The sequence below is a fragment of the Bactrocera latifrons genome, unplaced genomic scaffold, assembly GCF_001853355.1.
Source record: "Bactrocera latifrons isolate USDA-ARS-PBARC rearing strain unplaced genomic scaffold, ASM185335v1 scaffold_275, whole genome shotgun sequence".
Classification (NCBI taxonomy): Eukaryota; Metazoa; Arthropoda; class Insecta; order Diptera; family Tephritidae; genus Bactrocera; species Bactrocera latifrons.
The window spans coordinates 172204-191678 of NW_017536352.1; the positions used below are offsets into that span (position 1 = coordinate 172204).

At 31.0% G+C, this 19475-nt stretch overlaps 1 protein-coding gene across 6 annotated transcripts in view; it reads right to left on the reverse strand.

Annotated features, from left to right (window-relative positions):
• LOC108970000 (cholinephosphotransferase 1) overlaps positions 1-16212 on the reverse strand; it is a 26102-nt gene extending 9890 nt beyond the window's left edge. The window contains exons 1-4 of one of the 6 annotated variants that reach the window (XM_018935072.1): positions 16071-16211; positions 15285-15545; positions 4311-4551; positions 4083-4241 (exon numbers count right to left, since the gene is read on the reverse strand). In XM_018935072.1, coding sequence (XP_018790617.1) covers positions 4083-4241; positions 4311-4551; positions 15285-15502 — 618 coding nt within the window. In that variant the 5' untranslated portion in view covers positions 15503-15545; positions 16071-16211. Of the gene's footprint in view, positions 1-2590; positions 2720-4082; positions 4242-4310; positions 4552-15284 lie in introns of all 6 variants that reach the window. The other 5 variants (XM_018935071.1, XM_018935070.1, XM_018935074.1 and 2 more) reach the window with 5 other exon arrangements.
• Positions 16213-19475: the final 3263 nt, after the last annotated feature.

The following is a 19475-nucleotide window of genomic DNA, read 5'->3' on the forward strand; positions in this document are numbered from 1 at the left end:
TTTGGTATTTATTTTATTTTTTCAGACTAGAAATAATAGTAAAAAAGGAATTAAAGCTGAAGCTATACCATTTTTTTCTTTTTTTAATAAACAAAACTTTATTTTAACGCTAACTCAAAAAAATTATTAGAAAATATAGCCAAGAAGAAAGTAACTTTCTGTTGTCTCTTACTATGTTTTTTTAATCACTACCTATAGAACACACCACAAAGTACTCTAAACCCTGACACTAGCAATCTGATCGATGAAAACTGTGACCTTGATGAAGAAGCTAACCAAATTTAAAAATACCCAAATACATATAAAATATAAAAACAGTTATAAAACGCACCACAACCAAATAAAAATAAATACGTTCATAAATGAATGATTTAATAAATAAAAAATATATATAATATAAAATACAACAGTAGAGGGAAAAACTAAATAACATGTAAAAGTTAATAGAGAGCACTAAGTTTAGAGACATACAAATATACATTATATGTGACCTGGTCTACGAAAAGGGAGCTAACGTGCGAAAACTAGTTTTCTGGGAAACAGCTGCTAAAAAAAACAAAAGCATCTCATATTCCATCCGAATCAACTAAAACGTGAAAATTGATTTTTTGACACCTAAGCCCCCTTTCCGTAGACCAGGTCACATATATTTAAAASAGGCAGTAAATAAGATCAATGAGCAATTTTTAATTTTTTAAATTTTTTATTTTTATTTTTTAAAGTAAAACGTTCAGTTATTGTTAACGGTAATTTTTTTTAAATAAACACTGAGAAAATTTTCTGCTACCGCTCAAGGATTTTAAATATTGCATAATTTGCTTGTACATAAATATATATGTATGTAAAACAATATAATACAATAACAATCAATGTTTAATGAAAGTAATTATTTATATTGTAAAGGGACATAGTTTATATACTTTACTATTATATTATATATATATAAATAGTGTTTTATGTAATTAGAGTTGTAAGTCTGTCTAAATTATCGCATTCTCTCAGCTAAGTCTTTTTTGCAATAATTTAAGGGAAATTAAATACAAATGTTTAAGCAAACATTAACAGCTAGATTTAAGAAATAAATACTTCAAATAGTAGGGGAAAGTAGATATTGGAATAAATCGTTGGCATAAAAGGAATTAGTGGGCATTACCAAATTTCGAAGAGCAAATGCAAAGTGTTTTGGTTATAAGAATTTTTTTTTTGTATTTCTGGAAAATATGTTGTTTTTTATTTGTAAAAAAAGTATTTTTTTGTTCAAAGTTAAATTTTTTTTTGCTAAAAAAAATAATTATCGACAGCTCGGTTTTCTGGGATTGGTACTATTATTTTAGATTTTGCTATCAGAAAGTTGTATTGCACAAGTAGTTACAGCGTGTTACAAAATTTAGCTTAAAAATAAATTCCTAAATGACATAGTTTGCTATGCGTTGAGTACTTATTTTAAAATTGGTGACCCTGTAGGAAAAATTTAACTGCGATTAAAAATGTTGACCCTGTTTGGCTTCGATTAAAAATGGTGATCCTGTAGGAAAATTTAACTTCGATTAAAAATGGTGACCCCGTGGGACATTACACTGTCAAGTTACGGAAGCATATTTTTTGGGATCGAGAAATTAATTTCTGAAGTTCATTTGTATTTGAGGCGCACGCTAGATGGCGCTGTGAGCAAATTTTACTTTACAGGGTCACCTAMTTTGAGTATATATCAAAAATACTAGATCTGTATGCTAGAAATTCTGTAGCCTGCTGATATAAACTTTCTTTTCAGCGAATTTTTTTGTATTGATTTGTACGAACATGCCGTTTTAACCTATTTTCGAAACGTAATTCCTATTTTTGAAGATAAGAAATGGAATTTGAAGCAAAATTACAGTAATTTGTGTATAAAAATTCCAATAACTGTACAAGAATAATGTAAAATACTATAGTAGTGAACAAAGCATCTGACAATCTTTTTTTTTAATACAATTTAAGTGTAAACCAAATTTATATGAATTTATTSAAAAATAATTTAAATCAGAATGTAATTTTTTTGATAAAACTTCAAAAAGGCATAACTTTCTTTTGCATTCCACAAATAAACTTGCAAAACTTGCTTAATGTAAGGGGAAAAAAATTTCGTAAAATGCATTTCGGGCGTACTCATGTTTAAAATTTTTATATCTAAGTTGATTTGAAACTAAACTGTTCAACTTTTTAAAGTCAAAGTGGCATTTAAAGCATTCATGCTGGAGTTTTTTGAATTTGTATATGTTTCATTAAGGGCGAAAATTGGCAACGTTGTGATATTTTGAACGCTTTTTAAATATCATTTCAAATTTTATATGAGAATTTGGCAACGCTGCAAAGATTTGTTTCAAATTTTTAAAGAAAATGCATTATTATTTTTTAAGTTAAAATATAAATCATATGCATTTTTGTGTAAAAAAAAATTTTTTGTAAAATTTTACATATTTGCTTGCAATGCTTAAATTTAATATGCCGTCTGTCTACTTTTCTTATGCAACACCTTTTGTTTTAATTTTTTTTGTTCAAGAAAATTTTTTTTTTTGTTCAAGAAAATGTTTTTTTTTTAATACAAACTTACTGCAACTGTGGAGCCATTCTTGCCAACACCGCCAGCCAAAATAACTGAGAATATAAACCATAATGACCAAATACCACATACTAAGGTCATTAGCGATAAGGTGGACCACAATTGAAAATTACCAAACATCTAAAGGGTATATATTTATAATAAATGTATATAAAGATAGCATTGAGGTAAGAGATTGATATTTTTTGTTTGGTTTCTTAATGCAAAAATGATGKATTTTTCCCAAAAAAATGTACATAAATAATATAAATAACTTTGTAGAATTGTTAATTTTGTTGTAATTTTTTAGAACCARCTGTAACTGTATGTATGTTAGCCACATCACCTATGCATGTATTAAGTTAGGTATATTCGGTGTTTAATTTACAATAATTTARCTGCTAATATACACTTTATTAATAAAAAAAATATTTTGTGTGTAAACATGTGAAAAATGTAACGGTTGTTTTGGTTTACTTAATATTATGCTAGTAAAAATTTTGTGGGCCAAACGGGTTAAAAACAACAAGAAGATAAATACATAAAATATACTGAAAAATAAAATGATATTGAATAGTGTACAAGTGAAATGTAAAAAATATATGTATTATTGTAAAGAAACTTCAATTTGTGTAATAAAATAGCAGTTCCTAAAAATATGCAGAGGTTYAGATCAATATGTATACTATAATGAAAGTGCTGCGGTTAAAATGTGTCAAATGTGAAATTTTTGTTAATTAATGTGTTTTGAAACTTACTTTTAACTTTTTTAAAATAATATTTAAAACAGTTTTTGACTTAAAAGCGCTCATTAAAACGAATATAAAAGTATAAAGTAATTTTGTAAACGCCGAATAAATAAAATTTACTCCGAAAATAATCACAAAATCGGAGAATTTTCGGAATTCCTCCGAAATTGACTACTAACTATGATACCATTTTAAACCAGTCTCCCCAAACTAAAAATGGCTGTTTACGTGGTAATAGCAACTCCGAAAACCACTTCGAAACCGTAAATAACTCCGAAACTTCAAAAATAACTCCCAAATAAACTGCTAACTATTAATTTGAGGATGTTTAATACTTTGTTGAAAATTGTCCGAAAATAACTCAGAAACTCTTAAAATAATGCCGAAACCTCGGAAATAACTCCGAAATTGCTAACTATGATACTATTTTATACCAGTTTCCCAAACAAAATGCTTTTTACACAGTAACAGCGACTCCGAAACTTCGAAAATAAATCCGGAATAGACTGCTAACTATTAGACTATAAACTGAGAAAAATCTTAAAAACATATAATTTTATAACACAGGTAAAATAAACTCCGTAAATCAAGTATTAGAAATCCACATAAATAAAATATAAATCTAATAGCTAAAGTCTAATTTTTAATAAGAATAATAGCCTTTAAAAAATATTTTTTTTATTGCTAACACATTTCAACCGCAAACACTAAATAGCAATTTTCCAAAAATCTTTTAAAATGAACAAAAATCATACCCGCGCTTGCCACACATCCGAGCCGAACACCGCCGATATAATATGTATAGCCATTATGGTGAATTGTGCTTCGGTCACATCGATTTTGCCGAAACGCAGCGTGCCTGAAACGTAAGTCTGCCAATGAGCGCAATAAAACAGGCCGATGGCACAGAAACACTGCAACAGAAGTTAGGTTATAAAAAAAAAATTATATATTATTATTTCTGATTAATTTGTATCACGCACCTGAAAGAATAACCAATTTGGATATTGTCCCAATTGGCAGGATATACACGCCGAGAGCGCGACGAAAACGGTCGATATGGAATCGCAGCCATGATCGAAGAGCTCACCCAATGGTGATTGGGTATTTGTGCGACGCGCCTGCTTGCCATCGATCGAATCCAAACTTTGATAAACAAAAAGTCCGAATGCGCAAAGCAGGCTAGCCCAGCCGGGTGGCGCCGACTTGCCATCGGGACTGTATCTGTTATGTGGGGAAAAAACGACAAGAAMTTCTGTTAAAATGCTCGTTTATTTATAACATATTTATTAGTGTCTATTTTTATTATTGTCTAAGTTTGATCGGTTGGTGTCAATTTGAGAATGAAGCAAATAATTCTCAAAGGTTTGACACGCATCTATTGTTACTAATTATTGTTATGCGAGCGCATGGATTTTATAGCCTCCACGCTGTCTCAAATTGYTTTCATGATTTATAAAAAGATCTCAAGTAAATATTTATTAAACGAAATTTAAACAAAGAATTTTAACTTTTCATTGTTGGTTACGGATAGAACACAACAGTAAAAAGTATACTCCGGAAATATTACAACTGTTTACAAATTCTATGAAACTCAGTGTTCGACATAGAAAAGTAAACACAATGTCTTTATACATTTTTCTCTAGCAAAAAAAAAAATCCGAATTTACTCTGATATTTTTTTGCAGTAAATACAATATAATAATGATCAGATTATCGTTATAAGACAATAAAAATCAAATACAACTTTACCTCAAGTACATATGTTCAATAAAATTTTCGTCAACAAAAAATACTTCGAATTTACTCCGAGAAAAATTTTATGGTATAATTCACTGTTATAATGATCAGCCTATCATTATATGTCATTGAAAATCAAATATAACTTTAATTTAAATACTTTAATAACATTTCTAAAAAAAAAAAATACTCCGAATTTTTTTTTTCAGTATAATTGACTATAAAAATAGTGAGATTATCGGTAACACTCATTTAAAAGCAAATAAAAATTTATCTTAAGTGTTTTTAATAGATTTTTATTTAACAAAAAATACTCCGAATTTACTCCGATTTTCTTGCATCTAAATTGACTATAATAATAATCAAATTAGCATAATCTACCATTTAAAAGCAAATGCAACTATAACTTAAGTGTTTTTGATATATTTTTATTAACAAAAAATACTCCGAATTTCTCCGAAATTCTTTTTCATTTATCATTACCTAACATTTAAAAGCAAATCAAACTGTATTTAAGTAATTTTTAATATACTTTCCCTAACAAAAAATACTTCGAATTTACTCCGAAAAATTTCCGACATCTTTCAAAGTCTAATCGACGTCGYAGTCGCAATTTCATTAAATTAATATATTATATTATTTTATTTGTAGTAAAATGTCTTTGTCGCCATGTGACCTAGTATTATTTTCCCACAACTGGGTGTCCCTTAAAAAACATAAAATGCATAATAAAAACCTTATACGCTTCCAAGTATTTATAGTTTATTGCCCTAGTTTAATACCTTAATGGTTTGGCATTGACTGGTAGGAGCAACTATTATTAGAAAAAAAAACCTGCACTGTTTACATGACCCTTCGATTAGACAGCACGCATTCAAAGTTGGTTGTCTCTGCTATTAGGAAAGGTCTAAAAGAAAATAGAAACACGAAAAAAATGCATGCGAGTCTACCTAGTGTAAATGAGTTATTAATACGTTTTACACACACATACATAYGTWTGTATGCATGTATACCATAATTACAATCATCACCAAATGGAAATMATGTATTGATTTATGCTGAAACCAAAGAACTTTAAATAATTAAAAACAAAAAACTATTATCTGACAGCATAAAAATGGAAAAATACTTATGGGCGCGTGTAAAACTGTTTAATAATTTGAAGGTACTGTATAATATATGCACACAAGTTCCAAATGCCACTAACAAGCCACATCTGCCACTTTCCATTTATTTTCTGAATATTAAGCTCAGAACATTCAAAAAACTTTTTCATCRATCCCAGAACTTTTCGAACATGATTTTGCCACTGGCCTTCACGRKRCAAAAAACAGATAAATGWAAGGWTTCCAAGCGAAGMCAGGTCCTTCTCCACCTAGTCTTTCYAATGGAGCGGAGGTCTTATTCTTCATCTGCTTCYCCCGGCGGGTACCGCGTCGAGKACTTTCAGCGCTGCAGTGTCGGACGACATGATCTAACCAGCGTAGCCGCTGCCTCTTAATTCSATGAACTGTATATCTCATTTAGCTCATCGTTCCATCAAATATGGTATTCGCAGAGGCTAATGCGAATAGGTCCATAAATCTTYCGCAAAACYTTTTCTCGAACACTCCTAAGGCCGACTCATCATATGYTGTCATCGTCCATGTTTCTGGATCCTATAACAGGACGGGTATGATGAATAGTGACTTGAATAGAGTTTGGTTTTTATCTGTCGAGACAGGACATTACTTCTCAACTGCCTACTCAGTCCAAAGTAGCACATGTTGGCAAGAGTTATTTGCGTTGGAGTTCGAGGCTRACATAGTATTGCTGTTATTACTGGTTCCAAGATAGAGGAAATTATCTACGACTTCGAAGTTATGACAGTCAACAGTGACGTGGGAGCCTAATCGCGAGTGCGACGACTGTTTGTTTGATGACAGGAGACATTTCTTCTTGTTCTCATTCACTATCAGACCCACACGATTCGGTTCCTTATCCAGTCTAAGGAAAGCATAAMTAACAGCGCGGTTGTAGTAGCCAATGACATCAATAGCATCGGCGTACGCAGCAGCTGTTCACCTTGTACCTTCTCTATTCAATTCTCTAGCTYGAATAATTTTCTCCAAGAATAGATGGAAGAAGTCGCACATAAGGGAGTCGCCCTGTCTGAAGCCTCTTTTGGTATCGAACGGTTCGGAGAGTTTCTTCCCTATTCTGACTGCGCTTTTGGTATTGCTCAACGTCTGTTTACAAATCCGTAATAGTTTTGCGGGGACACCAAATTCAAACAACGTGGCATAAAGGCTCGAACGGTTCGGAGAGTTCCTTCCCTATTCTGACTGCGCTTTTGGTATTGCTCAACGTCTGTTTACAAAGCCGTTTTTCTCCGTTTCCGTTTTCGACTTAACAAAAGTAGTTTTGGAAACGACGAAGGGGTGGTGCGTTCCGATTCTCTTTTCTCGGTTTTGGCGTATTGTGAATATCTGGTTAGTTGTTGATTTRCCAGCCCTAAAGCCACACTGATGATATCCAATCAGTTTTTTGACGATGGGCTTTAATCTTACACACAATACGCACGAAAGAACCTTATTTGCGATGTTGAGAAAGCTTATCGCACGGTAGTTGGCGCAGRTTGTGGTGTCTCCCTTCTTGTGGATTGGGTAGAGCACACTTAAATTCCAATCGTCGRCGATGCTTTCCTCCCATCATATACTACAAATAAACTGACGCATGAACCTTATCAGTTCTTCGYCGCCGTATTTGAATAGATCTGCCTATAATTTATCGGTCCTCGCCGCTTTGTTGGTCTTCAGACGGATAATTGCTATTCGAACTTYTTCATGAATGGGCAATTGATGATACGTTATAGTATTTCAACGTTATAACCATATGACGGTGACTTAAAATCCTCCAGCGCAAATTTGAAAAGTATTCAATTTATCTACATTGTACATATGTGCATGCACTTCAATACACGCTTATTTCATGGCACATTAGAATCATAACAATTCAAACTCAACGACCTGTTGCGAAACGATTACGCTGTAGAAATAATCAAGCTGTTGAATAGGTTTACCAATTGTAGGCTTTTTCCGACGATTTRCTGCTTTGCTTGCAAAAGTCAACGCCAACACCAAAGCCATTGTCAACGTTAACCTCAATAGCAGTGGCTGAGCTAGCATCAACGATGACAATTAACTGTCAATTCGCGCCAAAAACAAACACGAACACTGACAGCAATTGCTCATAGAAACGCAAGCAAGGTAGAATGAAAGTAGAAGCAAATGAGTTCAGGAGGTAAAATATGAAAAAAAAAATTCTCAATAAAAAAATTAATAACAAACAAGAAAGCCGGCATATTGGAATATGCATATACACTATTATATAACTACTAACAAATATTCAGTGAGTGATGAGTGCGCTGTGTGTGAAAAAGCCGGTAGAAAAKAAAATGGAAATTCGTCATAAGTTGYTAAGCAAAACAATTGCATGTGTTATAGGGAGAATCGTGGTTGAGAAATCGCACAGCGCTAAATGTCGCTAATTTGTATGCACTTGCGAATGTGATGTGTGCAGAAGTGCAAAGTGCAGCGGTTCAAGTTGAATAGCAATCAAAAAAAAATAGTTTGCATGCTAATACAGATTTAGACACGATTGTAATGGAAAGGTAATGCGCAACTATAAAAGAGCGACACGTACAGACACGGCGTGTGCATTACTAACGTAGATATTATATTCAATTTAGAGATTTAGCAATTGTCTTAATAGTATTGTAACACGCTCAAATKTATATGCAAAATTGGCTGGAAAGAGTGAAAATTATAAATCGCGTCTTTGGAATATTCTCTATAGTGAAAGGTTATTAAATGTTGATTAACAATTTATACACATATTAAGTTTTACTTTTCCTATAAAATAGCTGAATTTAACGCTGTTCTCAACTGGCTTTGTGTTTTCATTTGTGAATTGATGCGCGGAATACAATGCTCGCGACAGACTGCAGCAGCACGACAGTGAACTGAAAATGGCGTTGTGAATCCTACTACAAGAACGTTTGTGAGGGGGCAGCAACATAACAATGGCCGGCATGTACACAAAACAACTCAGTTGTCCATTTTGCATGTTCACAATTTCGTTGTGGCCATACTAATACCTTGCACTTCAATGAAATTTTAATATTTTGTTCAAAGTGAAATTTTTTATGCAAAATATAAGTAAATAGGTAAATTTATTCCTTTCAAATTATCAATTGTTATTACAAATGATGTAACAGAGCGATTTTATGCTATTATTTGTAAAATAACATCAAGTTTGTTAGAGCTATGAATAATTTTACATTTTACATATTAGTGGCATCACCACTTTACCTCATCTCACTATCTTCCATTCTATTGTCAACTCTACTGTTGTTGGTAAATGTAGAATCAAATTGAAGTTAGCGAGAACGACAACTGTCGGCCTGCCGTCGTACAGCTATCAAAATAGGTCCGTCCATAAGAACGTGTGTATTTTAATATTTGACAGATGTCGTTTGCAGTCTGTCGCGAGCATTGTATTCCACACATGGGGGTTAGTGACATTGAGGAATCAGCTGATGTGTGCTTGTCATAAAGACATCAAAAAAGGTAAACAATGCTGACATGAGATGTAGGTATGAATGTATATATGTATATATATTATACTGCTGTGCGTCAACTTAGGCATTAGTTTGTTTATGCTACATAATATTATCTCAAATAATTTGAAATTATAGTAACTACTGATAAAGCGCGCGATTTTTGAAAAAATAATTTAATATGTRTGTATATCATAAGCATATTTACAGTGCGTTTAAAAAGTTACATTTACTAGTTTTTCATTATGCAAGTAAATGTGAGAAAATAATTCATTTTTTTCAGCAAAAATTTTATTTTTTTTTTTCAGAAAGACTTTATTCCAGCAAAACTAATAATAAATAAGTATGAAAAAATATCTCTTATACACATCTAGAAAGACTTTATTCCAGCAAAACTAATAATAAATAAGTATGAAAAAATATTACTTTTATGCACATATGTGTACTATAAAGACTAGTCAGTAGAACCAGCAGGAAATTTTTCGGAAAAAAGTAATAACGCGAAGTAAGTTAAAAACATCATTTTAATATTTGAACATTTCGTAAGTCATCATCAAATCACTAGATGGGAATTTGCATGAGTATAAAAAGTATAATGTAGTAGAATATTACGTAAGAAATGGCCTTTGTATTACGACTGCCGATTTCAGCAAAAAGACATTAAAAGGTATGTATGAATAGTCCATATATATGTATGTATATATATTACAAAAAGTCATAACGTAACAATAAAATCAACAATACAAACAAAACAACAATTACAGTCGGAATTCCGTTCGCATGCATTTTTGTACCATTTTTTATTTTTATTTTATTTTATTTTTTTTTTGAATTAATAATTGAGTAAATTGACGGTGTGTATATATGTATGTATACTTAAATATATAATCGTAAATATATTTAAGAAGTAGACAAGATCAGGTGTACAGATACCAAAGCAATAAATGCTAAAATTGTGCTTACAGTGGCAAAATTCTAATCACTTAATCAAAAAAAAGTGCTAAACCTATTTCAAAAACTAAAACTTTATAAAACTATATTAAGAGTTTATATACAGTTAGAATTTCCAAAAAAAAAAAACCTTTCAGAATATATCTTAGTACTTAATGGAAGATTTTTCCTAACCGATAAATATTTTTTATAAACAATTTAAGTCCGAAATTTTGGTATAAATCGTTTTTTTTTTTTGAGAAACCGGCATTTTTTGAGAGGAGCTCCCGAAGATCAGCTGTAGTTTCCTTTCCAAATAAATATTTTTACTAATACTAAGTCTTCAAATACAGTTAAAAGATACAATAATATGTGACCAATTTTCCGATAAAAAAATGTAAAAATTTTCTCAGAAAAATTCCGGAAAATTCACTTTTTTCGACCTTCTAACTGTATATATCCCCCTTAAAGTGTTTGTGGTGCTAAATTTATAAATGTAATTTGAATCTCTCTTTTATGTACAATTGTATGTAGATGAAGGAACCAAATTTTTTTTTATATATTCATGTCTTCTGCTCTGTAGCAGCAGAATTACAACCAGCTACAGCAACAACGTAGGCCACTCTACTCAACTTAAGATTCACTGATCATATGGTATAATTCGATTTGGTACACCTTTATATGTATATCAATCAATTATAAGGATTTATGTTGTTTTATATACTTTTATAAACAAATTTATCTACATAAGCCTAAGAATATTTTTTTAGTGCATTGACATTTGTATTATCGGATTTTATATATTTAAACGCGATAAGATATTGTGCATAAAAAAGAACCGAATAATCAAGGTGACATTTATTTTGCCTACTCATGGTCTGGTCTGCGTAGTTAAACGAAAAATGCAATACAAAAATGCGAAAAATACAAAAAAGAGTGAATACAATAGATTGAAATATGTACTTATGTACTATGTATGGTATATTCAGTCTACCAAAACTAAATTCATACAAAATTTGTGGAAATAAATATGAAATTTAATATAATAATCTGAAATAAGAAAAAAATTATTTATTTTTTTGTATTTCTCTGCAATTAGTGTCTCCTTACAGTCACAGTTTAACATTATAGTTTCTTCTTAAAACTTGATAAAATTGAGTTAGGCAGTTATGTTATGCATACGTACACATAATATATTAATCATCTGTATTATTTGATAAGATTATCAAACTTGAGTTATAAATTACGAAAGCTATTATAATGGAAAAATATTTATATCATAAATCAGGAGATAATAATCAATGGCAAAACAAAGATTGCAGAACTACCGATCATATATACCAGACTAACTTTTGTTTCGAAAATTTATGAAATAAATGCCGAATTATGTAAATGCAACGAGCGCACGGTATGCGTCATGCCAAGCTGCTAGTTGGGGGTAGAACAAACTCAGGATCCTGGTCGCATTCTACACCGGCCACTGCAAACTAAATAGGCATTTTGCGACAGGGACCCTGAAACCCCGGAGCACCTGCTAATCGACTGCATTGCAGTCTGTAGGCGCAGGTCGAAGGCCCTTGGAGCCATGTCTCCGGATAGGGATCACATCGCCTCGCTGGCACCCAGCAGAATACTGGACTTCATCAATATGCTGGGGCTAAGTGAGTCCCTGTGAGTTAGGAGAGGGCACAATAGACCTAAGGTCGCAGTGCATTCCTCATTTATTTATCTATCTATGTAAATGCATATCTGGTACTATATTCATTTATTTGCAAATTTGTATAGTAATATTCTTTGTTATTCTTTTCTTATTGAACTTTCACATTGGGGACATGCGTAGAAAGAACCTTCACTGGCAGATTTTATTCTTTTCACTTTGCTTTCAAAGTCAGCTACAATTAATTATTTAAAAAAATCCATTTTATTACTGATTCGGTATTTGTTTAACCCTTTCGGTGCGTTTTGTGTACTTTGCTTTTCTTGTGCTTGCTTTATCACTACATTCGTTCTGTGTCTCTGTTTAATTGAAATTAGTATCAACGTAATTGACCTCAGAATGGCACCGTGAGACTTGGAATCGCATAACCGGCAATTCATTTGTACATATAGTATGTTTGTACATAAATACACACATACATATAGTAGTAAACAAACATACACATGTTCTCCCCAACGTAACCAGTGTCAATTGAAAGTAATTCAATTACTGAATTTTTTTAAAAACTTAATTTTTTTGTAATTTTTATTTGAAAGCAATACAAACACGTGTTTCTTGTTACGACAGGTGCGCAGCATTTTTAAATATTTTATGGCAGTTAATAAACATAATTACTGTGATGTAGATAGATAGATAGATAGATAAAAAAAGAACGAGGATTACACCGCTACTTAGGGTCTATTGTGCCCTCTCCTGGCTCACAGCGTCTCAACTAGCCTCAGCAAATTGATGAATTCCAATATTCTTCTAGGTGCTAATGAGGCGATGTGATCCCTATTTAGAAACATGGATCTAAGGGCCTTAGTCCTGCGTCCATAGATTGCTGGGCACTGTGGTGTGTAAAAAGGACTAATAAAACGAACTAGAATGTTACTATTAAATAGACAAAAGTTCATCTTAAGTCATATAAAACTTTTTTGCGAGATCAGCCGGATTACTTTCGTTCAAAGTTGTGAATAAGCATATTCCGGATATTTATATAAATTAATTTTTAAAATCTTGAGTTCACATTTAAATAAATAAAATAGTTCACAAATAATTGTGGAACATTTTTTAGGAAAATAACTTTAACGAACTAACTTCTAAATCTAACATTTTTTCAAAACTATTTCAAGTGTTTTATGCCACAAATTTGCTAAATTTTAGTATTTTTGAACACGCTGATAGGCCAATGAATCATGCAACAAGTAATAACTTAAAAAAAAAACACACACACGCTTACTAACAAAAATGACAAAAGAACGCATTTCAACAAGGGAGATTATAGCATTGACTGCAATTAGTCTGTATTGCATCTGTTTGCCCGATGCAAGCATATACAAGCACATATGTACATGTATGCATTTCATACATTTTCATCAATTTGTATTGCTTAGTCATTCTTTTAGCGTACACTGGTACTCAAACAATGTGTTTATGGTACCTAATAGCAGCCAGAAGGCGTTTCAAAACCTGTGATGTGGCCCAATGCTTGACTATGGCGGAATAGACAGCAACAGCGACAGCGTGAAGGTAACAGTGAATGAGATGAAAGCGATCATTAAAATCGCATGTACATACATATTTACATACTAGTACATGATTGAGCAAAAACGAAAGTGGCGAAAATATTTTACGAAAATCAAAAGAAAGCTAATGTCAGTAGCGAAGACTGTGCAGCAAGTTAGTGTGTTACAAAGTCACAAACTACAATATATGTACATATGTATGTATGTATTTCAAGTTGTTGTCATAAAAATCTGTTTATGGTATAAGTATAGGAGGCATGAATAATTTCATTATTGCATTGTACAAACTATAACAACGAGAATAACAATTATTTTGTGAATAAATTGATTTACTTTTATATTTTGAAAAGCCATAAAGTTTCAATACTAGGCAAACTAAATTATTTACTTCACTTTGTATTCTGCTGACAATTTTCCGACAAAGTAGTTCGATTTCCTAATTAAAGCATCACCTTTTTGGGTGAATTCATTATTTTCTATAGTTGCAAATTTTTTAGTTTTGTATATTTCGTGGTCCAAACGTAAGCGAAATCACAATTTACGAGAAACACAAAAAAAAAAAAAAATTAAGGTCACTTTAAATGCAGCTGCACTTAAAACACTATACAATTAACAATAAGTGCAAGTTCAACAAATATGGGGCAAAAAATGCACGGGCAACAAATATTAAATGTCAAAAAACTCAAATAAAGTCAGCTATTTCGTATGCAAAGCAGACAGCATTGACGTAAAACAAGTAAATAATAACATGAGAGCCAACTGTGAGTAGAAGCATTTGCTGCGCGTGTTAAATAAAAGTGCCGGCTTTATTTTAAAAGTAGAATTTCAATACTTAGCAAGGTTTGAACATACATAAATGTATACTTTAGATAAGCAAATTGATAAATATTTTAGTATAAATATTTTTAAAAACTAGGAAATACGCCTATTTACAAAAATTTGATATTTTCTTGACATTGCATTTCCCCATTTGATTGTTCTCAATGCACTTTATCACCAGTTACTTGCTTTCATCCGGTTTATTTGAGCAACCACAAAGAGAGCAGTTGTGTGTAAATATATAGCAACTTTCTCGGCAAAATTCTCTCAATAACAACAAATTGGCAGCAGAGGCAAGAGCAGCGCTGTCAGCATCAGCATTGTTTTTATTGCAGCAGCTGTTGTCATCAGCACCGCAAATTACGGGAAATGTGCGAAAAGCGCGAATTGCAATACCGAAAATGGAAGGTTGCAAAAATTTCCTAACATACGAAGGTGTAGCTAATCAGAAAAAAACATTGCATCAATTAGCGCGATAAAAATTACTACGCAACAGCCACCGATACTTATATAGCACTTCTATTAGACTTTTCGCAAGAATTTTCAAATGTCAATATTTGTAGCGAAAGAAGTACATAAAGTTTGCACAATATATACATATTTATATGCATACAATTATTTTAATTTATTGTTGAATACTTACGATACTAATATTAATGTTGTCACTATGTTGACAACCAGTCCAATGATTGTAATGAGATTGGGCGCCAACCATAGCGGCGTCATTGAGACAAGCCAATTCCACCAAGGCTGTAGCCATGGATCCAGCAGACTGCTGCTTGTGCAGGAGTATTTGTGTTCCGACAACTTTTTCAGCTGTTGAGAGCTGAGTACACGCTCCTTGTAAGTGATTGATGACATGTTAATGCGCCCGAAATTTTCTCGTTGCTGTGGAGGTCAGTTTCTGTATTTGCGTTGGTTATGCGTACGTTTGTTATAAAATTCACGTAATTTTTTATATAAGTATAAAATTGTTTATTAGAATTTACTTCAAATGTCCTAAAATACCTTGTAAATTGTTATAAGCTAGATATATATGTAAAATAAATAACAATTCTTCTTTCTCCTGTCGTTTTAGTATGATTTCGAACTTTTACAACTATTTTTTAATGTGCACTACTTTTACTTGTGCGATTTATTCACGTGTTTGTTGACTTTTACGCTTTTGTATAAGTTTCGCTTCAAAGCAAAAACACTTCTTTTTTTCGCTGATACATGTACACACACTTCTATAAATACTATAAACTTTTCCACGGATTTTGACCAAATTTACGTAAATTTTTTTTTGTAAAATTGCCTTTTCTTACTTTTATTATTAAGCCGGCTTGTTGCTTTAATTTCACTTTTGTAAATACATTTGCTTCGTTGTTAAATTAATTGTTGCTACACGAAAATTCAACCCATTAACTACAGCACACTTTTCACTCACAATTTCCACGTAGTGGTCCGAAGAAAATGCACTGCTTTCGAATGTGTGTAAAAGAACGACAAATGTCGAACAAAAATTTCACACAAACGATGGCCAATAGAAATGTCAATGAGGACCTGTGTGGAAATTTGCGGGAGCTCGTGTGCGTGTTTGTCAAAATTGTTGTGTGCGTGGTGCCCAATTGGAAAATGTCAGATTGACAATTGGCAGTTGGCAGGGTTGCATGCGCGTTTTAGTTTAATTGAAAGTTTGAGTGAATGATTTGCGCAAACTTTCGAAAATATAATGGTATGCAAAGCTCGGAAAAAAAATGTAATTTTTGTGTAGCTTATTCGAAAAATTTGACTTATGGCAATCATTCATAATTTAAAATTTCGGAAGTAACATATACTTATCATATAAGCAAAAAATGTGAACTGTTGGTGTTTATATTCATGTTGCATTGTACATGTCCATACTCGTTCAAAGTCTATTTAGAGAGGATGTCAAATATTTGAGCACTCATCAGGATGAAATAATTCATACAAAAGCAAAAGCATTTAGAGTGGGCAACAGCTTGACAAGTACAATATCGAGCCTCAAGCCAAGGATTGTCAGGTAGAGCGGTGGCATGGGCATCGTAAGAAATACGAATTTCGCTGGGACTTCAACTACAGAAACTGCATACATTTTCCTTCGGCTGCGCATAGGCGGCAATCCGGAAGGCATTGGTGCTGGCATAGCAGGACGTCATACCTAACTTTTGTTTCCTATGGGACGTATAAATTGGTGTGCAGAAATAAATATCCAACACAACTATCGCAATGAAAGTATTGCCATACGCAGTGATAGTCAAACGGCTTTTAAGAAAAGCTTTTTTAACCACCAAAGAGACACATTCCCTTCCCATAGCCTTCAACATTTTATTCGACCAAGGCTGTTAATTACTTAGTCCAGTAATAATCTAAGCCCCTTTGAACACTCAAATTGAAATGGTTAGCATTTTTACTGCAATTTTGTATTTGTAAAACATTGCATATTTTATTTTACAAAAAAAGAGAGGCTTGTTTCTTTACTGTCATATTATTACTATTATTATATTTAAATTTTTATTTCATATTCATATTTTATATCAAGGCATATAAACGTACAATATGTTATATAATATAAATGTATGTCATATAATTTATGCAAATTATAATAATCATTTGCTTAATTATTACAAAAAAAAAAAAAAAAATAAAAAAATAAACACGCTTACTTATTTAATATATAAAAATATTAAAATGTAAGAAACAAAAACATTTCACAAATTATTTAAAAAATATATATATGTATATATGCTTAAGTATAATGAATAAAGTTGTGCTCATTATCTGCTTAACTGTGCCATTTAAATTTTTGTTTACATAATTCGCATACATACTATGCATTAGTTAAAAACTTGTGTTTTATAAATATTTATAATAATTTTGAAATCTGTTTTCTCTCTTTTTTTACATATGTAACACGCAAATTTTTAAGAATTTTAATACAAAGTATGTTATGAATTAAAAAAAAAAAATGTTTTCAAGTGAGGAGTTAAATTTAAAAAAGAAATATTAAATTTAATAGAGACTTGTTAAAAATCAAATTGAGTTATGAGTAAACAAACACAAATAGTCGAAAAGCTGAATTTTATTAAAAAATGTAATAATTGAAGAAAATATTAGTGTACACAATTTAAAAAAAAATTGTAAAAAAGCAGTAGTCAAACTTTTATTTTTGTTTTTGCACTTTTTTTTGCCAAAAAAAAAAATTTTAATTGAAACCGAATTATTAAATGATGACACGAGGGGTATTCAGAATTCGAAAAAATCGATATTTTTTTCTTTTCCTTGGCAATTACTTCGAAATAAATGTCTCATCTGGCAACTGCAAATACAATAAACTTCCAGTTGGTAGTTAAATTTATATTTCGAACAATAACCAAAATTTCGCTTTTAACACAAATATCGAAATCAAATACACAGCAAGCGCAAATGAAAACTGCACTAAAGGACTGTTGCTGCAAGACAATAAATCCGTTTAACCATTTCTATTAACATTGCTGCGCACTGAGCAGCAAAACTTTAATTTTTATATATGTACTTCTTTAATTTATGGCAATATAAATTACTGTTAGAACCGTTACGAGTGTACCTTGTTGTTGTGCAATGTTTTTGTTTTTTAATTCATGTATTTTTATTACAATTCAGATTTTTTTCGTCGACATTTTATAAAAAAAATTGATTGCACACTTTGTCGCTTTCCTATTTTCAGCATTTTTAGCACTAGCCGCGTACAAAATCGTGCGCACGCAGCAAATTTTACTGTTAAATAAATAATTTGTCACTAAATAACGCTTGCCATACTTTTAGGCGCAAATTATGAACTTAAAACTTATTTGTTTAAATATTTTTTTTTTTATTTTTATGTTCACATTTCTTACGCATTTCAATGCATAAACATTATTTACGCTCTATATATAAGTGTTGCTATAAATATGTATGTATATATATATATGAAAAACCTAATAAAATTATTATAAACACTATTATTTTATTTTATGTTTAATTTTAAATGATGCACGTCACTTTTAGCACTTTTTATTTGTGTAAATTATTTAATGTGTTTTATTATTATCAAAACTTTTTGTTTACGAAAATTTGTTGCGCAACGAAAAACGTGGCAGATACCAAAAAATAAATATATTTATATATATAAATTTAAAACATGACACGATATTTAGACAAATAAATACTTTGTTATATAAAAATATACAGTTATACAACAGTTTAAAATGTTATAGAATATTGTAAAAGAAAATTTAAAAATAAAAAAATAAAGTAGGGGCACCGGAGACCGTCATTTATTTGAAAAACATTAAAAATATTGTAGAAAATTTTTTCGCAACGCAGCAACAAAATACTTTTTTTTAACTTTTTTTTTATTTTTTACAATTTTTAGCAATTTTTTTTTTAATAAACCAAGCTATTAGTTTAGAAAATAGTAATAAATTTGAAAAAAATTTAGCTCAACTTCGTCATTACATTTTCAAGTTTTCTATGTGTAACAATTTGTTGTTTTGGCAAACTAGCAAAAGTTTTCTATTTCTAAAAAAATATGCTTTAGTTTTTACTCAAATCAAATGAAGTTCATTTAATTTTATTCGTTAAAAATAAATTACTTAAAAAATGCATATCAAAAGTATTAAATTTATGTTTGTGTTTATATGTTGTTGTTGTAGTCGTTTTTAATTGCGTGTAACGGTTTTATTGTTGTTTTTGTATATTGTGTGTTTGTACAAATTTTCATCTGAGGCTGTGTGGGCGACAAAACGCTATGCGGCAGCATAAATTTGGTTCTAATGAAATTTAGACTTTACAAAAACAAAAAAAATATATA